Source organism: Calliopsis andreniformis, chromosome 3, assembly GCF_051401765.1.
Source record: "Calliopsis andreniformis isolate RMS-2024a chromosome 3, iyCalAndr_principal, whole genome shotgun sequence".
In the NCBI taxonomy this organism is placed as follows: domain Eukaryota; kingdom Metazoa; phylum Arthropoda; class Insecta; order Hymenoptera; family Andrenidae; genus Calliopsis; species Calliopsis andreniformis.
In genome coordinates, this window is record NC_135064.1 from 28,192,866 (window position 1) to 28,210,688 (window position 17,823).

A 17,823-nucleotide genomic window follows, 5' to 3' on the forward strand; every position below is an offset into this window, starting at 1 on the left:
CGAAGAGCGGACGTACAGACTGGGAGTGAGAGATGATTTATCCGGCGTGGGTCGAGGGCTGGCTGCCACGCGTAATTATCATACGACAGCCGATTAAAATTGCGGCCGTGCTCGCGGTTCAACATCAATTTCAGCTAATTACATGCATTTTCATGTCTATAACCGAGCACCAGGTCGCTACTAAGAGGAAAAATCGGTCGCTACGTGCCAGATACCTGTGCCTTAGTGTCTTACCGGATCGATCAGTGTTTCCCAACCGTTAATAGACCTAATGTTACTGTACTGTAGTATATAAGAAACACTTGATGTAATTTTAACCTAAGTCACTCTATACTCGTGTAAGATACAAGTAGCATCATTGCTATGTAGCAGATTTTTGTAAACTTTGAAGAGTGAAAGCGATAATGAAACTCACTCACCTAGGGATCATGAACGTCGGATTTCCATCCCCAGCAGGTAGCTCTTCGACTCGTCTCCCAGCCTTCAGTTCGTAACCCCGAAGTTTTTTCCGGAAGCTGTGCTTTGCTCGAATCCAAGGAACACTCGAAGACGTCCTTGGCAAATTCGACCACTGTTGCTTAATGTACGAGACAGAACGATCCTCCCCTTCCTTAATTTTGGTTGACACGCTAGCACCTTTCTTATCAACATTGTTTTCACTCATTGCTTTATCCATTATTATTAATCCATGCTCCACGGTGTCTTTTTCCCCCATGAAATTTTTTTCATCACCATCAGAAATCTGTTGTTCATTCACTGTTTTTAGTTTTGCTTCGCTTTTGGAGCACACGCGTTTTTTCATAAACTTATCTTGCTGCTTGGTGACATTTTCCGAAACTTGATTTGTGTTTGATATACACACATGGTCTTTTTGTTCGAGTGTGAAATCAATTGCGGGGGTAGAAAAGATATCTTTCTCCGAGTTAGACGCCGAGGATTTGGATAAATTCAAGCATGGCACTGACACTTCATTTTCCGTCGATGTGTCACAATCTCTGTTAGCTCTTTTATCAAAGCTCTCAATATTGCTAGCATCACAATCAGTGGTCCTCTCGTCTGTCTCTTCGTTAGTTTTCAACGACTTCTCGCTTCGCGTAAAGTCGGAAACTGCTTCTTTTTCTCGTCCCAAGGTAGACACCCTCGAGGAATGTCGGAGGGTGACCTCGTGCAGATTCGCGGCGATGTCCTCCAACTCGGCTACGCGTTTCTCCAGGAAGGCTATTCGACGGTCTCGCGTTTTCAACAGGAACAGAGCTTTCTGTGCTCGCTGCTCCTCGTCCCAGGCGTTTCTGAAATAATATGAAGGGTGTTGATGGATTAAATACGCCCCCCACTTAAGAAAATTTGACCTCGGTTTCGGAAGAAGAATGTCAACAATTCATGGACGCATAGTGACTGACAGGTTTTGTAATCTTTCTCAGGACATACATCTGGATAAGTTGACTATCTACTCCTAGTATAATACGCGTACTTCTAGAGTATGTGTTTAGCTAACGAGTTTATTGTTAGTGAACTATAAATGAACTATTTAGATAACAGTCCCCGAAGAGGAAGAGGTGGTCCGCGGTCAAGATTAAAGCGTAGTGGGAGCTTTTTACGAGAGTGGCGTCAATTAATATCCTACGAAGCCATTATTAACGTCCGTGGAAAGCTTCAGCGATGCCGTGGCGGCGAGTTCCCGACGACTTAAAGTGCTTAAGGAAACCGAAATAAATTACGCCACGGAGAGAGGTGCATATTTAATTCGAGCAATTAATGCCGTCTTGTAAAACACGCCGCTGGGGTGGCTGTTGCTGTAGCCTTCCCTCTTTCCTGGCAGTAATGAGCCCGATAAATCAACTGGCTCTGCACTCGAAACTTCACGGATAACTTTGGGCTCCTGCAGTTTCTTCCCTGGGCTACCAAACGCTCACCCGGTAGCGTTCCTCGCAACCTTGTCTCGCGATTGATAAATGCGAACTAAAAGTGTCCTGAATTCGAAGATATCTCCTCGTACCTTCGCGTTGCTTCGTACGCGCAATCGATTTTTTGCAACTGTCACTATTTTATTATACTATGTTACCTTAGTTTTAAAGATGACTGATTTTTGCCTATGAACCTTCAGTAAGATTAATAACGATCTCATCCTAAGTAACTGATGATTTATTGCGATCTTTTCTATAAAATCTAATTAAGAGGGATATAATTTCCTAATCGCGTACACAAATCATCGCGTCGCCCCAGCTGAAAGACGGTATATCGCGCGAATTTCGGCGTAATCTCCTATCCCCCACTCTGCTATAGCAGACGATTAATTAGGCATAAAAATCTGGTCGTTTGCGAGAAAAAAATGCCGCAGATTGGCCCCACTTAATCCCCGAGCAACCGCCTTCTGCGCTGGGGATGACGCCTCCTGACGTTCCACTGGAAAATTCATTAAAGCGATATCCCATTTATTCCAAACGACCCTTGCGTGTTCTAAGCGAGTGAAATGAACGCGTAATCCGCTAATCTAATCGGCGTCGACCCTTCAAATTGCTTTTTCTACTCTGAAACTTTCTATCACTTTGAAAAGAAAAACTTCGAAAACAGTTACTGTCGAATTACTGGAACACGTTTAAGCCACGCACGTATTATCTGAGAGACATTTAGTCGGGGGAGGCGTTTTCCACAAAAGGAGCTGTTTCAGTAGGCACGAGCTCGTAATATGGCTTATTAAAATTACAGAGGAGCCAGGAGGGGAGGGTTCGGGTCCCGACCGCATCCCGTCTAGGGACAGACCGCGACAGAGCCAAGACAGCTCGTGACCAGAGGCAAGGGGAGTGGATTTCGAGTCCATTCCATGGGGCTGCTTTATACGGGCATCCAGGAACTCGACCACCAGGGATTGCTCTCCGCGGACCTAACGTCGACCACGAGGAGACGACCTTTCTAGCCACCGCGCCGTTCTGGATTAATGTTATTGCTTCGGTTGCTTGGGCTCCGCGAGGTCAGAGGCTGAACGACTGCCGTCAGTTTCGCCGTGACCTCTAACTATGGGATGTGATTTAATTGGCTCAATTTTGACACCGTCGCGAAATTGCGGCCAGAATTTAGCTTCTGCTGTCTGGTCAATGTTCCGAATAATTGAAGAGGGTTGCTAATGGGGTAGTTTAACTGTTAGGAAATCAATAAAGATAACGAAGATGGGAAGAGTAATTTTCTCGACTCTCTTGATGAACTGGGAATAGGATTCTCGAGAATCTATTCGCGAACAGGGACAAATACCTCCTGGAATATCAATAAACGATATGTTCCTAGAACGGGTAATCAGTTCTATCTCTTTATCGAGTAAAAACACATTAATAAAACCGGTTCAGCGATCTTTTCTAGTCTCTGAATTCGTTTCCTGGTTACGGTCCATAAAATGCGACGCAGATGTAAACGATTTCTTTCCGCGCCCTTTTCCTTCCTTTTCGGATGAGAGAAGTTGGGGAGAGGTTAATCCAACGCCTCGGTGATCGCTGCAATGCGATGAATTCGCCGATTAATGGAGAAGTCGGTACCGCGAACGGATGCAGCGCGAGATACCGGAAGAAAAATCGGCGCCACGACAACCGCGAGTACGATTGCCACGCCGGCGATATTAATTACGATAATTGCTTTCGGGATGATAAATGATCGTCGGCTGGCCGTCTATTGAACCAGCCACCATCCTGTTCTCGCGACAACGATCTCCTGGTCGTTCTGTAATTAAAGTCGGCTAATGAAGCTTCCACGACGCAGTACCGGTAGATTGTCGATCGAAAGTTCGCGTCTCTGATTTTAATACGTCCTCGTGCCCCGTAAATTATCAAGCTGCTGAACTTTCCTGCTGTTATTTATCGGTGATACCCGTAAATTACGACGCGGAATAGCGATTACCTATTCCGTTAGTGTACCTCTTGGAACTTTATTACGCCCTCTATATATAACTGCAGTTATACTCTATATTGAGCAAAGTATTGAGTTTTAGGTCTACCAAATACGAAAGGATGATTTACGGGGGATAACTTACTGATTAAACTCCTAGTGCTGAGTTATTAACTGAATCTCTATGTATTTCATTGAATTCCTATACAAAAGTTAATTTTCATTGCATCATCGTATATTCAAAGTAGCTGATGCCTTTACCTTGAATCTTGAAAGTATTTGGAACGTATCTACTGCAATCGATGTTTACGGTGAGCCGAGCCACTGATCGGAAGATTAAACAACCGTCTCTTTGCTCCGCTCGTTCGAATCGATGAGACAACGTTAATGAAGCAAATACAGTTTGGTTCCAGCAGTCAATGAACGAAACCATTTCCAGAGATTCCAGCAGCAGTTAGTCGCAGTTCACTTTCGAACGTCGTCGTAGCAGAACCTCCATCCATCCCGTCGAAGATCGGTCGGGTCAACAGTCGAGTGGCGGGCTTCTCGAGTCTCGGTTCGAAAGAAAAGCGTGACGAAAAGCGGGGTGCGTTCCGTTCGGCTGGTCACCGTGCCCAGAGTACTCGAGTCACCGATACAAGAACCATCGTGAATCGGCTAATCTTCCGATTCACACGAGGCAAGGACGTGGAACGGCCTCTTGAAAGGTGCAATGTTCACCTCGACAGGGACTATCCTTCTTGCCACCGCATTTACAATCGTTAGCCTCCTCGGAAATCGTTTAGCGTAATTACGCCTCTTGTCACGCTGCTCCACCTCCCCTCCGCTCTTCACCCCCTTCCCCATCGGCTGGTTCCACTCCACCCGACAAATGTAACCAGTTTATTTTTCGATACGGCCTCTGGAACCCAAACGTCCCGGTATCATGGTTGATGGATACCCGATGGATGACTCCCTGGCATTCCTTCGCGACGGCGACATTAAGCGGCTGGTCAGGCTGGATCGAGAGGATGAATTCAGCGTCGGTGCCCTCCTGATCGCGGCTTTCATTTGCCACGGTATAATGCACCGGGTATAATCGCGCGTTAATTCTTCGGCACGCGGACAAAGGACGCGTCCGAGAGTGATATAAAATCGCCGTTCTGCTGGAACGATCCCGGCAAGAAGCGTTTACGCGTCGGTTATGGTACCCCAAAGAGGATCTCTTTTCTTCTGATCCATCGCTTTAACTCGCTTCGCGACTTCTTTCTTGATCGATGGAGTTGCGCTTACGTATTGTGTCTCTGATAATAGAAAATGGGAAGGTAAATATCCTGGAACGTTTTTGCGCAACTCTGTTAATAGCTCCGTCTGAATTCCTTTGATCCTCTTCATGGATGCTGCTTTATAATATACATAGTACGAAGCAAAAATTTCAATAATTCATCTAATATTACTCTATTACCTTAATCAAACCTATTACCTTCAGTATCCGTGGGTTAATTCAGTTTTCCTTCTTCTTTCACCGTTTCACTGACAATACTGAGTAAGCTAAGTACAACTCACTTAGACCAAAGTGTCTCTCTAAAAGCGATCCTTGACCTGCGTTAAGTTCCCTGCGAGATGACTACTTAGAAATCGAGGAATCGAAAGACAGCGACCTCGAGGAGAGTGCGGAGGACGTTTGACCGCGGACGAGCATATTAAACGAACAGATCAGACGAGAAGACAGGAGGTCCAGGGGCGAAGGGAGGCAGCATCGATCGACGTGTATTTCATCGGCGGTAATTACATAACGTCACCGGGGGGATAGAAAGCGGGCAAAGCGGGCAAAGCGGGCAAAGCTCGAGAGGAGGGCACGCGGCGAGCATCGGCGCGTTCCTTTTACAGGCTGCTTCTTAACGATCTCTCGCGCCGATACCGCCTAATGACTAGCGGGCGCTGGGCATCATCGTATCCCGATACGGCATTCGAAGAAAAGCACTGGACCGGGCATCCGTCAGTTCTCTGTGCCAGAAATCGAGCTGCAAGTCACGCCGACCCGAGAGGGGTGAGACGAGCTTCCGACATCGCTGGGACCGGCCATATCCACCCGCTTCCCCCTTCCATCTCCAGCTCCTCTCGGTTTCTCTTTCTCTAGCGGCGTTGTGCAAGCGGCACTTCTTTTAGGCCATCACTACCGAAGAAGCAGCTCGGAATCCACCTTATTGACAGGTTCACGGCTCCCGACGATATTCTTCTGCTACGGTATACGCGGCACGTATTCCCTTCTCTCTTTCCTTCTCTCTGTCCGTCTGCATCCCAATCACTACCCTCTTCTCGCCGCCGCGCCACGCCGCGCCGCGTCGACTGAACTTGTCGTCATCCTCGAAATAGGTGGACGCAAAAGGGTTCCCCGAGTGACTGTCTATTTTTGTGATCGACGCTGCGCGATAGGTTCTCGTCGAGATTAATGGCCTCCGATGAGACCGTCTGCTTTGCACTCTTTTAGACTTCTTTGAAAGAGGTGTACGTAATACTCGAGTGCCTATTTAGGTAGAAAACAGGAAGAATCGAGGTGAAGATGCGTGATCGAGGTCCTACGTGACTCGGAGGGAGAGGACGCGCGTGGTGGAAAGAAAACACGAAGAACGACGTCTGAAGTCGAAGACACGGGCTGTAGAGGGTATACGACTGGCCATTAACACCTCCTGGACAAATCACTCGATTTTCTCGGACGATTTTCCCGCAGCACGTCCGGCAAATAAGAAAACACGATGTATCACCCGTGGGACGTGGGGCAGAAGGGGCCAGGGGAGCGGGGGGTGGTTTACTGCCCGGCGGTAATGACGAAACAGATGGCCTCCTGCGGGACGAGGACGCGCAAGGAGTACGTGTGTCCCGCAGGAAGAGGGGTTACTGCCGAGGAGCCTTGATGAAGTGCCGCCATTATCGGTACACAGGACAAAACCCACTTCTGCTTGGACGTACGGCGACTTTATTACCCGCGAACACACACGCTTCTACTGGGTCTCACACTGGGACCCTGACTGTCATTCTCCGCTCGTGTACGAGCTTAACGAGCTTACTGCTATCGGGCCTTCTACGCCACGCGGTAACATCGCTACCGGTGTAATCTTCCTGCTCGAACCTTCGCCAGAACCTAGTCGAGGCGTTCTCCGTCCGAACGTCGGCTACGGTAGTTGGGAAAGTAGCTGCGAAACGTTTCTGGACTCCCCTGCATTCTCCTTTTATTCTCTCTCTTTTTACACTTATACGAAACATAGAAGTTACTTTAAAGGCAACCTTCTTATCTTCGTTACGTTCCTTAGTTGTAGCAGCCAGGGGAATGTGCGTGGATGATTGTCACCTAATGAAGAGTTGAAGGCGCGTAGCAAACTCCTGTCACATGTTTCTATGTCAAGGCTTATAGGCTATTCCCTGACATTCTTCGCTAGCTAATACGATACGTATTAACGACGGTAATTACTCGCGAAACCAGTTATGCATAATTGTCAGGTAATCGCGAACGAACGGTCGTGGAATACAAAGTATTAATTCCGTCAAGAATGTCAATAATCCTCGACGTTGCACGTCTCGTAACTCATCAATATCTGGAGTCATATAGTTAATTTATTGTACAAAATTGCAGGATGTCCTTAGAGAGGGAATACCTCCGATCCCGAGTCATCGATGCATCGGTTGCCGCGGGCGCCGATGCACGCGGAATGCATAAGTGTCGTGGGCACGTACACGGCCCTGTCTTCCTTCGATTACGAACCATTCGTGTTCGTTGCGATACAAATCGCGCTGCTCGTTTAGGTAGCAATTTCTTTTTAAACGACCGCTGACGCAACTGACAAGTTTTTTGTATTCCCGCAATGCTGCTTCAGCGACCGTTTACTGGAGAAAAATATGATTTCCTCTTCTCAGCGGATAATGCAAAATAAATGAAGAATTGCGTTCCCAAGACATTCCTAAGGCAATGGATTTTTATGAAGTGTTTTACTTTTGTCATATCCGAGCCTATTTTAATTTCCTGCTTTCAAATAGGTATTGTAAATTTCTGGTTTATCGTTAAACGTTAATCCTTTTTGCCTGGCCTTCATCTCATTCCTCCTAATTTCCTTCTGACTTTAATACATTATTTCCCAGCATTTATTTAATACTTCCAAGGAATGGTGGAGCTACTCATAAGACTTTATTGTATTGTGGAAGTCGAGTCCAAATGGAGAGAGCACCGTGTACCGTATTAAGTTCCCGTATATCGCGTTGAAAAGGGAAAAAGGGAAACGAACTTCCGCTGAACTCATCGAAATTTATTGCTCTATTCTGCCCACATCCAGGAGCTCTATCTGCCTCTACGGTCGACAACAGGGACCCTGAGATAATTACGTAATCAGAATTGTATTCGAGTCATTATTGTCCCGGTAAGTGGATCTTAATTTATAAGCCATCGTACGCTTTATAGTATTCTGCCAGGTCGTTATGATTTTCTCAAGAGAACGGTTTTGAAGATTTGTGGATAATGATTACGACTCTTCTATCGTGTTTGTTTAGCACTCATTACTCGTACTTCTATCCGAGCAATTACAGATAGTAAAAATATTGAATTCATATATTCCTTCTATTCAAAATACCATTCCTCTTCAAATTGAATCATAAATTATACTTCACTATAAGACATTAGAGGAGTGTTCAGAGCAAAACCCCGATTAAAAGCAACTTCTAAATTCGATGCAAAATTGTTAAGTAACGTATGCAATTATCTACTTATTGAGTTCCCCACTTGACTTTATTGCTTAGGAATAGAGTTCCATGTTATAAGAATTGATTCCCTTCTATCAGTTTACTCGAAATTTACGTTCCATCTGCTCGTCCAGAAAGAAATAAACGCGAATCCATCGTTTCATGTTCGTGTTCTATCGGGTAGGTCTGCGAACGTCGTGAGCTCCCACGAACGTTTAATTCGTTGGCAGATTGAACGAAAGAAACGGATCGGGACCGTTAAGGGTTAAAATGTAGATCGAGCACGAGTCGGTGCAACCGTTATTCACCGCGTGCCAAGTAAATAAAAGAGAGAAGCGGACCGCGATAGATAGGGCGTGGAAGGAGGGACAGGATATTTCTAATTTGGATCGAAGGCGCGTGGCGCACATGCCCGGTCGTGCATATCGTCCGAGCAAAAAATCTGAACGACTGCGAGATATTATTTGATTCTTCGACTGCATTTCAAATAGGGAAGACTGTGACTTGTAGTTGTATCTCACAGAATTAGTTTTATATGGACGTGGAATACAGTATGCTAAATAGATACCTACTGATAAGAGTACTCCTCCGGGTACAAATATAATACCTGATATAATTCTTGATAATTTGTAATTACATGGAATTGCGTTTTCCAATACAGCCATCAAGAACAGAAGCAAGAATGATTAGTTGAATAATCAATTGAAACCTCCGCAGAAAATGGAAAAAGAGGAGGAAATTTGTGACATAAGTCCGTATTCAGGTTCACGATGGAACGAGCAACAACAAACGTGGTCGACATCGCGTATAGCGCACCGAGAAACTTTATGAACGGTTTATGAGCGCAATAATCCGCTCGCGAGTAACACAATACAGGCTAATTATAGAGGACGAGGTCCAGGCTGGCCGACAGGCATTAACGTGCGCGTTAAAGTCACGGCTGCGACAGCCTGGGTGGCTTCCCTATTTTCGTCTTTTTTTCATTTTTTTCTCTCCCCACCTCTCGGTCTCTGTCACTCCTCCGGTGTCTCTGGCACACCTCGCACTTTGATCCGCGCGACGCTAATGCGTCTCTGTTATTTCAGTCCTTATCCCTGACAGCTAGACCCCGGAGCGAGACGCGAGGAGACTTTTTCGATTCGTGTAAACCGATCTCGAACGTCGCGCAGCACCAGGAATGCGCCTTCGGTGACACTTGGCTGTCCTTCTATAGGATTAACTGATGGCGAAGAGGAGAAAAAAGTAAGTATGTAACGGCTAGTTTTGCGAAGAGCTTCAGAAAAGGGGAAATCAGCAATTCAAATTTCGAATCGAAACAGTTGCTTTCGCGCCGTTCTTACCTCTGAAGTGACTAGTAAAATTGAGAGATGAAAAGGAAGATCGACGCAAAAATAATGCACGTGACGGAGGTTGTACCGGCGAAACAAAGATGAAAACGATTTGTGGTCAATATCGCACCTGACATCGAGATTGATGCGAGTTTTTCCTAGAACCTCCTCTGTATCGACCACAAATCGCTTCGATTTTTCCTTGGCGGTGATACGCTCGTGAAACGAATATTAATGCACGAATTTTACTGGAAAGGAAAAGAGGGATCGTAATCCGATATTGTAATCGCGTCTACCGCTATGCAAAACGGCATTATCCGGCTACGAGAGAACGCCAATCTTGAGAAACTTCTTTACGTCATTTTTCATTTTTAAAAACGATCCGCATCGCTAGTCCTATCTCTGGACATCTTCTGACCACCTAAGGCTGCCTAACGAGAGGAGCTACAGCTAATTTCGAACGGGAAACGAACGCTCCAAGGATTTAATTATCATCCCTGGACTCGCGAAGTTGGGAACAAGGTTGAGCTCTTCGAGCGATCTTTTGCCCCGCGCGAAGCCACGGTGATTCAATTTATTTTCAAGCTTTTTCTGACCTCGAGGATATTAACATTCATCTCGCAAAGGGACTAGCAATTACAGTGACTGTGCGAGACACTTTGTTTGTTCGTTCCATCAGTTTCTGGATGAGTGAGGTAGTACATACTGAGAAAGAGTTTCCCTATCTTCTTTGAAAGTTAAACAAATACTGGAGTAAAGACCTAAAATGACTTCAACATATCCATCTATTTCCTGTGTCGTTACGTTGCAGCTCTCTTAATCTCTTCTTTTAAGTAGAAGATTATCAACTCTGGCAGGGAGAAGTAACTACCTAAGTGATGTACAAAACGCTCCGTTTTCGTCAGATAAGTAAGAGCTTGAAGCAATCGTACGGAAACGAGCAACGATCGCGCGGAAAGCAGATCTGTCCGCCGGTGAATGTACAAAAAACGGCACCCTTGTCGTGGGTGACGGGGCATTTTCGACGACCCTCGTTTTGTAAACTAGGCGCGAGGGAATTTCGAGCTAAAAAGCGGGTGATTAATGATCGCCGGCCTCTAAAAAGGTCGTCGCGACCCTCGGCCTATCTCTCTCCAATCCACGGTGGAAGGAGTTCCTTAGGGCTGCGAGGCTAGTAATTGATTCCGGATTACTTGTCGCCGACAAGAAACACGACCATCCCAGAATGACTCTTGACATCGTTCCATGCTTGTAATCTGTCCTCGTCCCAACAACCGGCTGAATTATTCTCCCGAACTTTTTACGAGACGCTCCAATTTTCTTCTCTGATGGATTCGTGTACACGAAATCTTATGTTGCATGCTTTTTCAGTTTCAATTTCAAAACTTGATCGTTTCATTTTTCAAGACTGAAACTTCGAATTAAGAGCAAATGCTTCACTTTCGCTTACCTACTATAAATTTGCATAGGATTACTAATAACTAATTCGTCGAGGTACCTCTAATGAGAGAAATTAAAAACAGATAAGTAAGTACAATTCATGTTAGTTAGTTGGTATCTCGACAAAAGCATACGTCGTTGGTAGATGATCAACCGTTAGACGATCACCGAGAGGTTTTTCGTCTCTGGCCAGCCCAGGAAACGGTAGAGGTGACGAGGGTAATATTTCAAAGCTCGTTGAGAGCTAGAGAGGACTGTACGCGCGGAATGCCGGGAGTAATTTGAACAAACGCACGACAACGTCTCATTTGTCACACGAGTGACACGAGCTGCGAGCGACATCAGGGGCTACAAGCCAGAAATACCGGCGATGGACACTTTTTTCCCTCGCGCCGTTCATCTGCGAGGAATTTGATCGTAATGAACTTCTCCCTTCTGCAGAAAGATTCTTATTTTTACACCAAAGGCGGGAAAAAGTCGGATCGTGTTAGATGATGATTGAACGACTGGCGACTTTATTCTCAGCGATTAAAAATCCTGGGAATTTTTCAAGATTTTACTATCGCTAAATTTCACTTTTATAGCGTACCGAAGAATTATAACAGCAATTTTGAAAACCCCGAAGAAAATAAAACGTTTTCGATTTTACCATTAAAAACTAAATTGTGTGCTAACTCTACCGAATGGTAAAAAGTGTATCTAACAATAAAGGAGCGATAAGCTTTACCTAAATTGCTTGAAACGTAGACAATGAATCTACCAGTTTCCCAATGAGCTACGCTCAGAAAGCGAACTAAATCCGAGAGCAAACGGCTTGTTTACTCGCGAAACCAGAGTCAAAGACTTTGGTCAGAATTTTTACTTTGAAATCGTGCCGGTAACGCGCACAGACGCGGTCGTGGACGATAGAAGCCAGATTGGCCAGTGTTTGCGAAGAGCAAACGTCGCTAATTAAAATCCCGCGGCTCTCCTCGGTCGGTAATCAACGAATGCCTTTGGGCTGTGAGGATGGTCAACGATCCTCGACCCTTCAACCCTCTCTCGACCAAAAGAACCGACTCAACTCGTTCGATGCGATCGGTTTCGACGTTTACCCCGTGACGTCGTTTCATGTACGATTCTTCAACCCTCTTACCTTAAGATGCAACCTTCGATCCTTCTAGCGAGACTCGTTGGCGAGCATTCCATGGAACTGCATCGATGTTGGCCTTGCTGCGCGTTGTTGGACATTGTCTGCAAGAAAATACAAAAATCTAAGGACTTGTGGATAAGGCATAGTGAATGGAGAAAACATAGTGAACCTTCACTCGACAGCTTGTATTCACTTTAAACATGAACATATCATTAAAACCTTTCCTGGGTAAGTTGTACTTAGCCTATACATGAACTTCATAAAACTTTTCATAATTTGATCTTTATAAATATTATCAAGTAGAAATTTATTGTTTTCTCACAATTGCGACTATTAGATACTTATAACTTCTCAACAAATTTCCTAGAAATGTCTATTTTCTGCTCCTTTTTTTTAAAGCTCAATGATTTAGCGTAAGTTGCATAAATGTGGACAAACATTTTAAGCTCTTGCAGCTGCGCGGTGAATGATGAAACTCCGAAGAGAATCAGTTTGCCTAACATCTGAATATGCATTCAGTATATCACCATATTCCATCCACCCACGATAAAAGTTAATTCCTTCCTGTTGTCTCTTATTGAGCTTGGAAAGTTGCGTCACTTTTTACCTCATAAATTGGTTGAATGGAATGAGGGTGGCAACGAGGTACACGGGTTTCACTTTATTTTCGGGGAACGATAGCATATGGTTTTGGAAAGGCGAACACTCGTCAACCACTTCCGCATGATGTACGAGCGAAACTCACTTTCCGTGGCGACATACTTATGACTCGACGCCTGAACATACGGAGCTTGAGCTTCCGTGGTGTTAGCTCACTGACGGACCAATTTTCTTGGCCACCCTAGACTACATACTTCTAAGTAGACTGAGTATACCACTCTAAAACTTGTGAAAAATTTCAGTAAACTTAAAATATCAGTATGCCAATGGTAAATTCTTGAAACGCTACCACCTAGTAGGTACATACCACTGGGAGAAAAATACTCGACGTACGTTCCAACTCGTTGCTACTTGGAACAACCAATGGCCAGTTACGAGCACTCGAAGGAGCGATGATAGAAACTAGTAGGAGCCCGTTCCTCTAGTGAAGACGACTGATGAGAGGTCTCCCGAGTCAATTCTTCGTTCGATCCTGGGATAAATTCCGATCGTACGTGCCAACAGCAACGTCAGAAGCTAGGATCGCCTGAAAGCCTGTACTCCGAAAATTTTTCCCACCTCGACGGCAGTTGGCTCCCCGTCCAGCCTCGAGATGCTATCTCGTCTAACCAGCGATCCGCTCGATCCATCCCTGAGGTCGCAGGAAAGAGTTAGCCGGGACCAAGGCTATTAATAATCGTCGCATAGAAGGCGCGTGCTGCCAGAGACGGTCGTGTGTCGCTAACGGGTGGCACGGAATGTTTGTTTGCTCGCGGTGGCCACCGGGTTGACAAACAGGGAGAAATTCCCTGTAGCGGTGGCCCACAGGAGCTCGAGACAAGGGTAGAAGGCGATGCGACGTGTTTTCACACCGGATGAAAATAGTACCGCTCGACGATCCGAAAGATTTATCGGGTCTTAATGGTCCCGTGGCCGCGAGCAAGAGAAAGAAACGGCTGGAACGAAGACTTTGTCAACGACTTTGTCAAAGTTATGTCAACAGGGGCACACTGCCAACAGCTGGTACGCTGACGTTCACGACGACTTGTTTATAGGCACGACACCGGGGGACGATAGTTCTACATGGCAGAAACGACCGTTCGGGGAACGTTCGTTTCGTGGACAATTTGTTTATCGGGGTCCGAGCGTTTCGAAGATGAAAGAAGCTCGTTTGCGATGTAATGAATGGTTTTAGGTGGGAAGGGGAACAGTTTATGCGAGAAATGGGTAAATTTGGATCACTCAGTTTTCTCCTTAGACACTGCTTTCCTTCTTCTGAGCTAATGTATATTCACTGAAATTAACATTACTCTATAAGAAAATATATTTCAAACGAAAATAGGTATCACTCTGTCATTCAGTGCATAGGATGACCTGTCACAATTTCGTCGGTTGTGGCTCAAAAACGACGTCGTCGAATTAATCACGGTTCGCCGTTCCCTAATAATTTTACGGTGTAATATAATTTGGTTCCACGGACGAATAGTAAGCAAGCGGCAAGGCAGAGGGAAGTCTGAGACACGATCAGCTTATTCCACTCCGCTGGAGGGCCAAGTAACACTGATGTGATTAAGTCCCTTCGCAAATTATGCCATTACACATTAGATAAACGTCTGTTTGACTTCGCTCTCTTGGCACTGTTCCGCCAGCGCAGCCATCGCCGCCGCTGATGTACTTAATACCGATTTAAACACATGCACGTGAATCTGCGCCAGCCCGCGACACGTTGTTCAGAACTCACGGAGTTCCCTTTTCAAAACAGCTGGCATGTTTGCACAGTCTTTCGTATCTCTCTGCAACTTTGTTATCCTACTAGTCATCCTCCATGTTATCAATTGTACATGAATTCCTTCGAAATTTTCGATATTGTTCACTGAATAATTTTTTTATCTTTTAGACAAAAGGAATAGCATTGAATTGTCACAGAATATAATAAGAGCAGACGATTCTGTGTACTGAAAGAGCACTCACGAAATGATAGTTACTTTCAGTTTTTTGGAGACCGTAACCTAGGGGAATTTAATCAAAGTCGAGACGCTCGATCATCGCGAATTCGATTACGATCGAACGTTCGTCACGGATACAATTAATTCTCGCAAGTTGTCGACAGCTCGAAGGTCAGACAAGAAGTTATTGCGTTCTCTGGTGCGTTAACGAGAAAATGATTTCGACGAATGCTGTGCGTCAACTAATGCAATCACCATTCGTGGACGCCTTTCCCCTATTGACGATCAGTTTATTCTGATAACGAAACGTTCCACAAGAAGTTACATACGAGGGTTTCACGATTTACCCATACATATTTCACCCAAAAATATCACTCCCACTCTCTTCCAAGTCTCTCATTTATCGAACTGCTGTATCTCCGTTTCAATTACGAATTGAGAGACCCTCGATGCCTTTTCAGAGCGACGCCACATCCCTCTGTGAATTGTTTCCACCCCTGACGAACCATGGGAAACAACACCGGCTGAGTGTCACTTGCGAGAGAAAAGCCTATTGTTTCAGTGCCGGTTTCAAATTAGTCAGGGATTGTTAGTCGAACTTACAACGTGTATACTACACCTACGTGAAATTGTAGGAACCAAAAAATAGAAAATTGTTGAAAGGTGATGGCAAAGAGGAGCTCACCTAGCCAAGACCGCAGCTCACGATTAGATTAGCAAGAGGTAGAGGGCTGAGGGTGACGGAAGAGGGGGTAAATCCAGGGATCGACGTGTCAACTCGTTCGACAATTCTCCCCGCGGAGGTTGCGCGGCGTGGTCTGCGGTTGACGTCGATTAATCACGTTGTGGCTAGTGTGTGCGTGCGTGGCTGCGGGCAACGACGTGCCAGTGACTTGCAACTACGCCCGCCGCCTATCATATTAACGGGTAATTGAAAGATATCCGGCCGGAAAGCGGCACCGTGATTTTTTGTGATGTCACTACGGTGCGTGGAATGATCGCGGGGTGACTTGCACCCCTGGACTTGGCCGTCGTCCGACTCGAGATCGCGCCAATGATTTCTCTTGTCCCCGCTAAAAGAATTTTTCAAGAGCTCAACCTGTCTCCGAAATGTTACGAAACGTCACAGTAAACTTGAGCTGACACTTTCTCTAAGAAACGAGGGTAGTCTCTAAAACTTGGAATTATACGAGCAATTAACTTCACGATACCTTGGAGCGTCTCAAGCGTCTCGTGCTCTCCACGAGCAAAGGCTGACGGAAATGATCGCGTGCCTAAACCGACCGAGGTCGAAGATTTCATCGAGGGCTCGAGAGACGCACTTAACAGCCCGCGACACCGTAAACAAAGCCTCGTTCGCGTTATTAATAATAACCGAGTGATTTGGGCGAGAGGGTGGGGCTCGAGGCGGCGCTTCCAGCGTTTAAGTTGGCTACGGCTCGTGACGTGCTGGCGTCGTGCGAAAACATTCTTCGTCGATTTACTTTCAAGAATTCACGCGTAAACGCTGACGTATTTAAGGGAAGCTGTAAACCATCTATTTCGGTGGTTCGCCTGGAATAATCGCACCGTCGCAGGAAGCCGCTTTCATTGCTCTTTCGATGACCTTCGACCCCATCGATCAACAGCCTAATGGTTGACGAGCAAATTCTAGGGATGAAATACACGATTCAAGTGAAGTCTAATTATATTTTAAGGGGACACATTTTTGAATTTTCTTTCCGACGAAAGGCACGTGAAGGCCAACCTCGAACGAAAGCTTATCTAATCGAGATTACTTGGTCCTCGCGTTACAGGGCTGCCGGGTATATCGGCGCTGCTATCGCCGGCGAAGAGGAGGCTCTCGTCGTCGGTCGGATTCGCTGGTTGAACGACGGCACGACAAGGAGTTATGATATCGGCGCCGATCGCCGCGCCAAGTGAAAACACGGTGGCGTGAGTAATATACAACCATAGGGCGATCTTTTATAGTGCAGCGACTCCGAAGGGAATGATCCGCGGCCACGTCCAAGAGATAGGATCGTTCTAACCCCCGCGAGAACCGGAGGAGAGGGTCAAGGAGGAGCGAACTTGGAGCAGTCAGCGATTCTAGTCGTAAATAAAACCGTTGTCTGCTACCAATGCCAATCTTGGACCGACTGCGGTACCTGTTGGACAGCAGTACACTTTTATGGGCCCTGCGTGGACGTGAAAATTTATATCTACCCGTTCGAAATCAAAGTAATTAATGCTGCTAGGACGACATTCAACGACGTTGCCTTTACATCCTTGTCTCTGCATTCAAGCGTAAACGTAATATTGCAAGCGATTCTAGAGAACTCATACAGCATCGAACCAACATCGAAGTACATATTCTCTAAATATCTACAATTTTCAGTCTAGTGCAGAGTAGATTGCCTTTCGCTCTGCCCATCGCTACTTTGATTCATGTATCACCTCTTGTTCCGTGCAAATTTCTAAAAAGCAGATCGAACGGTACTCGCGATTCTGCCCGATGCTCACAATTTTCTCGCGCAGAAAACCGAATCAAGGCGATCTTGAAAAATGGTGTAACGATACGTTGATTGCCGTGCCGCGATTCTTCTCTTATTCCCGAGTCCTTCAAAGGAGAATCATCTTCGACCGATCGTGCGAAACTCGTTATTCCGGAGCCGTTAGTCTCGCGAATAAAGAAACAAAGTATCGAGGACGGGACGTCCTGACGAGCGAATTATGGAACGATAACGTCGCTTGCCTTGATCTCTACGTAATCACGGCGCCG

The 17,823-nt window shown here is 45.8% G+C and overlaps 2 protein-coding genes across 2 annotated transcripts in view; both read right to left on the reverse strand.

Annotated features, from left to right (window-relative positions):
* LOC143176966 (uncharacterized) overlaps positions 1–810 on the reverse strand; it is a 121,388-nt gene extending 120,578 nt beyond the window's left edge. The window contains exon 1 of the mRNA XM_076374654.1: positions 420–810. Coding sequence (XP_076230769.1) covers positions 420–802 — 383 coding nt within the window. The 5' untranslated portion in view covers positions 803–810. The remainder of the gene's footprint in view (positions 1–419) is intronic.
* LOC143177371 (uncharacterized) lies at positions 807–12,679 on the reverse strand. Its single transcript, XM_076375245.1, has 4 exons — positions 12,671–12,679; positions 12,481–12,605; positions 859–1,289; positions 807–814 (listed from the first exon to the last, which is right to left on the reverse strand). Exons 1-4 carry the CDS (start codon positions 12,677–12,679, stop codon positions 807–809), a joined length of 573 nt encoding a protein of 190 aa, XP_076231360.1.
* Between the last annotated feature and the right edge of the window lie 5,144 nt (positions 12,680–17,823).

What these genes read in the sequence shown, in the direction of transcription:
- LOC143177371 (XM_076375245.1), bottom strand. An exon ending in ATCGAAGGTTGCATCTTAAG is followed by an intron (nt 1,290 to 12,480) that starts GTAAGAGGGTTG and finishes ATATTATTTCAG; the next exon opens with AAACGCCTGGGACGAGGAGC.